General features: G+C 39.8%; 1 protein-coding gene across 1 annotated transcript; it reads left to right on the forward strand.

Annotated features, from left to right (window-relative positions):
* The first annotated feature begins 4779 nt into the window (after nucleotides 1-4779).
* LOC127130694 (triosephosphate isomerase, cytosolic) lies at nucleotides 4780-5432 on the forward strand. The gene has a single exon (XM_051059662.1). It carries the CDS (start codon nucleotides 4836-4838, stop codon nucleotides 5430-5432), a length of 597 nt encoding a protein of 198 aa, XP_050915619.1. The 5' UTR covers nucleotides 4780-4835.
* Nucleotides 5433-6481: the final 1049 nt, after the last annotated feature.

Consider the following 6481-nt stretch of genomic DNA (forward strand, 5'->3'; position numbering starts at 1 on the left):
GGAAGTTGACCCAAAATTAGGGTTCCAGTCAAAATGACCTATAATGTTTTGAAATGAATGATGACCTTCCAAGTTTCAAATGAACTTTTGATGAACATGAAAGTTGTTCATATGGTTATTAAGAACATTTTTTATCTGGGGTTCAGCTTCATTTGACAAACACATAAAAAGTTAGGTCTCAGTGGATTTCAAAATAGTCAGATGAATTGACTGATCAACTTCTCAAGTCCAAACTTCAAATCTTGATGAATGAATGATTTTGGAAACTCACATAGGCTCATATATGCATAAAATGATGAATGAAAGAACTTCCATTGATTGTATATGATCATAGGTTGAGGTTGCTTCATGAGCATGGCACAGTCAATGCACAGTTGAATTAGGGTTTCCTTGAAAAACAATCCTTAAGCCCTTTGGTTTATCTTGATCAAATTGAAAAATTGAGATACTTGGGAGACATATATGATGATTGAGAGCTTTGTGAACCATTGTCATGCTTGCTTTCAACTTCATCTGGCCATTTCAATGGGCATAGGGGCCTCCTAGGAGCCTTGGATCACATGACTGCTTGAGCTTCAAAACAAAAGATGTTAGTGACATATTTTTGTGCTTTTAGTTAGTAAACAAAATAAGAAAAGCAATAATATACAATTCAAGCATGCTTGGTGATCTAAAACCAACTCACACAAGTCCCAACCCTAGGGTTAAGGAGCCAAGATGCTATGATCCTTGAGGCAAATGCAATATGCAATGATATGATGCCATGAGGGATCTTAGGGTCAAAATTAGGGTCTTACAGATGCCCCTATTTAAGGTCATTCTAGCCAAAGATATGAAGGTTAAAATCTTTGTTTCGACTAGGTAGAATGGGCTTAAATAATAACAAAGAGACAAATTTTGGTCCCTAAGAGACCTCATGATGCAAATGTATGCATGCAAAAGTTAATGCTCTGTGGGGATATGTGTCCACAAAGGAAAAAGGAATCAGGAGAAACTGAAAATTCAAAGGAGAAATACACTCACTAGGGAGACAGAGACTCTGGGGGGAATAAATGGAATAAAATGTGTGAGCAGGTCACGACTTGAAAACTTGCTGGGAGACACAAAGGGATTCCATGAAAATAAATCAATGGAAAGACTCGCGCTGACGCAAAGATGCATGTATTGGGGAATATGCCAATACAACGAAACTTTCCACAAAGGATACCTTGGATAAAAATCCGGACTCAGGCGGGGATGTGCACAAAGGACTCAGTTGAGGAAACAACGAACGAGGTATTACCGGTTACTGGGTAATAAACTCAAAGAGACATGTGATCAACACACCGATATAAGGGTGAGAGAACAACACGCTCAGGGAGAGAGAATATCTAAGACCAGTATAAGGGTGAGAGATATCAATCATCCAAAACATCTGAGGAAGACCTAAAAAGGTATATTTCAACTCAGGAAAATCTGACTCCATAGGGGACAAAAAGTCATAATAGGGAGCAGAAGGAAGGAACACCAGGGATACCAGTTACTGGGCATATAATAGGTGACCAACCAGGCGTGAATTGGGGAATATTTCCAGGACACTCATCATTCGAAAGGAGGGCTGAAAAAGCAAACTCAATTATAAGATGAACATTCGATTCCATAAGGAAATACGAATCTTACTCAACTAGGGAAGAAAAGACTTCAACTGAAGAGCGCATGAGATATATTATCTATTACCGTCAGAATATAGATAACATACTCACATGGAAGATTATCCACAACCGGTTACTGGGTTAATAAAGGATAAATCGACCGAAAAGAGTGGACATCGGGATACCGGGTACTGGGTATAAAATGATGACCAATCAAGGGGGGAAACAATCATTACCAAACAAAGGGTAAATGAAAGATGACTCGTCGGGGATAAATTGGTTGATCAGAGCAATTATCCAAGAGATATATCACCGGTTACTGGGAGATATACTCAAAACTGAAGGAATATCAATATCGAATATTGGATAAAGATAACCAACAAAGAGGGGATTACATCTACCGGTTACTAGGTAGAAAACCAAAGAAAGAGAGTAACTGTCATCGGTTAGGATGAACAACATCAGGGGTCAACTCTACAAGGGGACAAAATGGGGTTTACAACTACCGGTTACTAGGTAGAAAACCACAAAAATTCGTTGGGGAAAGAATGAATCAATTACTGCTTACTGAGCAATTGATCACCTGAACCACAGGGAACTGCAGGGGAAATAACAAGAGAGGAGTCAATCTAGGAACAAACTAGAGTGACACAATGAAACAAGACTCAACCCAATGAGGATATAACTCAGGGGAGTAATTCCATCCCAATACATATTTAGGAAGGAAACTGAAACAATAATCATCCACGAGGACATAACTCAGTGGGGAATAAGGAAGAAAAGATAGACACTTTCTGCCTAAGGGCCTGACTCTATATGGAGAGATCAGACACAACCATCTGCTTGGGGAAGAATATTTCACCATTAGCAGGAGATAACAAGCAAAGATATATGGAAAATAATGCAACATGAATATCTGAATGCTATAATTATGCATGTATATGCGTGGTTTATGTATGATTAATGCTGACAAACAGACATATCTAACACAAACAGGTCCGAGAATCAATGGACATACATTCGGTACAACATCTCACAAGAGAAAAGCTAGGCCCACAGAAGCAAATCCAATCCGGTGGGGGGCATCAAATACCAGGAAACACCAATCGCAGCTGGGGACCAAACAGAGTCGCTGCCAGGGATAAAGACTACTGCTAGGGGATCAAGTAGGATCACTGGGGATCAGAGACCGCTGTTGGGGATCAGCAAAAGGTCACAACCACCAAAGCTGGGGATCTGCCAATAGTACGCAGAAATATGGATAAGATCAGTCAAAGAAGAAACTCTACTAGGGATCTTATCAGGGGATAATATGAAATTCTGTGGGAACAACCACCAAACAGAAACACATCAATCAAACATTCACTTCTAACCACTGAAGGAACATCTCTGCTGCGGAGAAAGAAACAATCACTCCGCTGGGAAGCTAGCAATACATTCTCCTCGAGGTTCCAAACGCCAAACTAGGATCATGGTAAAGTCTTAGTTGGGGAACCCACAGAGCCATCGCCAGGGATTTGCTGCTGAACAGACAAAAAAATCCGATGTAGAGGAAACTCTATCGGGGAGACCAACACGGATAAGATCCATCGTAGAAGAACTCTACTGGGGAATCTATCAGGGAAAGATATGAAACTCTGTGGGGAGCAACCATCGAACAAAAGTTTCAATAATCAACCAATTTCCTCATATCTGTTGGAGAGACATCTCTGCCAGGAGGAGAGAGAACCACTGCTCCGTTGGGGAAGGAAATAAACATCTCCAACACCAGCTCTACTAGAAGGAAACTATCCAATAAGGAGGGAAGAAAAAATATATCAGGCTCTGATCACGCAACTCCACTGGGGAAAGACTACTGATGACTGCACTGGGGATAACCTGTAGGCGACCATGCTGGAGATAATCCACTGGCGAACCAACTGGGGGAAGTCTAAATGTGAGCAACCCTACTGAGGATGAGTGGTAAGCAAACTTGCTGGGGGAAAAATGTAAGCGAATCCGTTGGGGATAAGCTACAAACCAACCTGCTGGGAATTCCTGCTCACTCTGTGGGAGATTTCCACTCATGCTGAGGGAAAGACCAATTTCCTCGAAAAAGATAGCTGTCACACCCCAATTTTGACCCTGAATCGCTGATTCAATACATTCATCATAGCTATTGCATCTCTATATAGCATACCATGCATTCCATACCACATAGTGCCTAGAATATCAGTCGAAATAATTTTTTCAGATCTACAGGCAAACCGGTTGAGTTAATCGACGGATGTGCGTCAAATCAGTGGACGAAAATTTTAAAATTAGGCTTCCAGATATCAACTATATTAATCTACGTTTCGCGTAGTTTAATCTGGTATGCTCGATTTATTTTTCAGCTAATTTTTCGGCCACTTTTTGATCAGCTCGAGCCCGTTTAACCGGTCAAAATTTATTTCAAAATTGAAAGAAACGATGTATTTTTCCAATAAGTTTATTTCGTACTGATCATGATGATACATTGAGTTTATTTTTTCGAGCATTTTTTTTGCGCCCGCCTTTTATTCATTTTTGGGTTAGTTCTTTTTTTTACTTATTTTTGGCCAATAGGTTTTAAATAATTAAATGGATTGTTTGTGTTTTGTTTTGATTTTTATTTTGATAATTTAAAGTAGTTTGATTTATATTTAAGTTATTAGTTTTATTCCATTTTTACACCCAAAAGAGTCAAAAGGGCATTGTTGGTATAAAAAACAATTTTTGATGTGTTGTGGGATATCAACAGACATAGGATGCAGTTGGTGTTGTCATTTTGCATTAAATTGCACATGTTTCTTTTTGATGATAAAAGGGAGAACAAATATTTTCTAAAAGGAGAGGGATGAACCAATCGAAAAAAACCAACACCCCTTCTCCAACTGGACGCTCCCTCTCCAATTTAAAAGGTCATAAAAATAGTATGGGAGGAGGACTTTCTTCTTCTTGCTTCTTCGTATGAGTGGTGGCATATGACACACTCATGGACCTTCCAAAAACCCACCTATAACATACAAAAAAAACCACACCCTCTATCCCTCTTCACAACCGATGCAATGTACATACTACTCACTTTCGTACAACCATAACACCCACATCAAGCCATTAAACTTCATCCCCTCGCCTCATGAAACAACAACAACAAGAAGGGTTTTTCACTTCCTCGTTTAAATTGAAAACATTAACCAAAACATGGGCAGAAAGTTCTTCGTCGGCGGTAACTGGAAATGCAATGGAACCACTGAAGAGGTGAAGAAAATTGTGGGTACTTTGAACGAAGCTAAAGTCCCCGGAGAAGATGTTGTTGAAGTTGTTGTGAGCCCTCCTTATGTGTTCCTTCCCTTTGTGAAAAGCTTACTTCGCTCTGACTTCCATGTTGCTGCTCAAAACAGTTGGGTTCGCAAAGGTGGTGCTTATACCGGGGAGATTAACACTGAAATGCTTGTAAATTTGGATATCCCTTGGGTTACTCTCGAGCACTCTGAGCGAAGGCAGCTTCTAAATGAAACAAATGAGTTTGTTGGTGACAAAGTTGCATATGCACTCTCACTAGGGAGGAAAGTTATCGCCTGCATTGGGGAGACTCTTGAACAGTGTGAAGCTGGTACTACTCTGGATGTTGTTTCTGAGCAAACAAAGGCAATTACAGACAAAGTATCAAACTGGGATAATGTTGTTTCAGCCTATGAGCCAGTTTGGGCCATTGGAACAAGAAAGGTTGCATCTCCTGCTCAAACTAAAAGGTCCGCTTCCATTTCCACCATCGGACCATCCAGCTACGCGACTTAGACGCCTTCCATCGAAATCGCAACCATATCTTCACTAACCAATAAACTCGATTCCGCGATAGATCTCGCCTCTATAAATAGCACCGCTTATGGATGTCTCAGAAATTTCTGGCGCAGCTCACTCCGAACGCACCTTCGAGCTGTCGCACCGGATCCGCCATTAAAGGACCTTTGTCTTACAAAACCCAGTTGTAGCTTTCTTCTTCATCAAATCGCTTCTGACGAACTCGCTCCGATCCACACTCATAAGGAACAATCAAAGGACATCGCCGGTACGTCACCGTTTGGAATCGTCGGAACAACTCAGTGTCACCGGTAACACCGTCGCTTCCGTTGAACGCTCAGAGGCACCTTCCTACTCGCACCGTTCGCCTCCATCGGTTGTGAAAGTACCTGTTTGTTCGTCGCCAGTAATCACTACTCTTTATCCAAATTAGCTATCCCTTTTGTTGTGATTAGAGAACGGAACTGGAACTCGTGAGATATATTCCCTCATTGTCCTTCCCCTTTTGGAGTATAAGCTTTTTCGTTGGTATTTGTTTGACAGGGAGGTGGTCGCATGGGCCTTTGGCCCATGAAGTTTCTTTTTTATTTTTCATTACATACCTTTCTTTCCTTTGTTGTGTGTTTTTATATATAAAAATCCAATTAGGTTATTTGATTCATATGACTAATTACTAATTGCCAAGGTTAGTGATTAAGGTCATTGTTTCATTTTGATCACCAATCAAATCATTTTATTTTTTAATTTATTTATAAAAATCCAATCTTTTAAACCATTCCAACTTCAATTTATAAAAATCCAATTAGGTTATTTGATTCATATGACTAATTACTAATTGCCAAGGTTAGTGATTAAGGTCATTGTTTCATTTTGATCACCAATCAAATCATTTTCTTTTTAATTTATTTCTAAAATTCCAACCTTTTAAACCATTCCAACTTCAATTTAAACCATGTCTCAATTTATACGAATTAAACCTTGACCAGGTATCAATCGACTTTTCTTAAGTCAAGAGCAATATTCAACCGTATTTTTCTCAATAAAAT

This window comes from Lathyrus oleraceus, chromosome 3 (assembly GCF_024323335.1).
Source record: "Lathyrus oleraceus cultivar Zhongwan6 chromosome 3, CAAS_Psat_ZW6_1.0, whole genome shotgun sequence".
Taxonomy (NCBI): Eukaryota; Viridiplantae; Streptophyta; class Magnoliopsida; order Fabales; family Fabaceae; genus Lathyrus; species Lathyrus oleraceus.

Bases quoted from the DNA above. Each gene is read 5' to 3' on its own strand.
- LOC127130694 (XM_051059662.1), top strand. From the start codon at position 4,836: ATGGGCAGAAAGTTCTTCGTCGGCGGTAACTGGAAATGCAATGGAACC.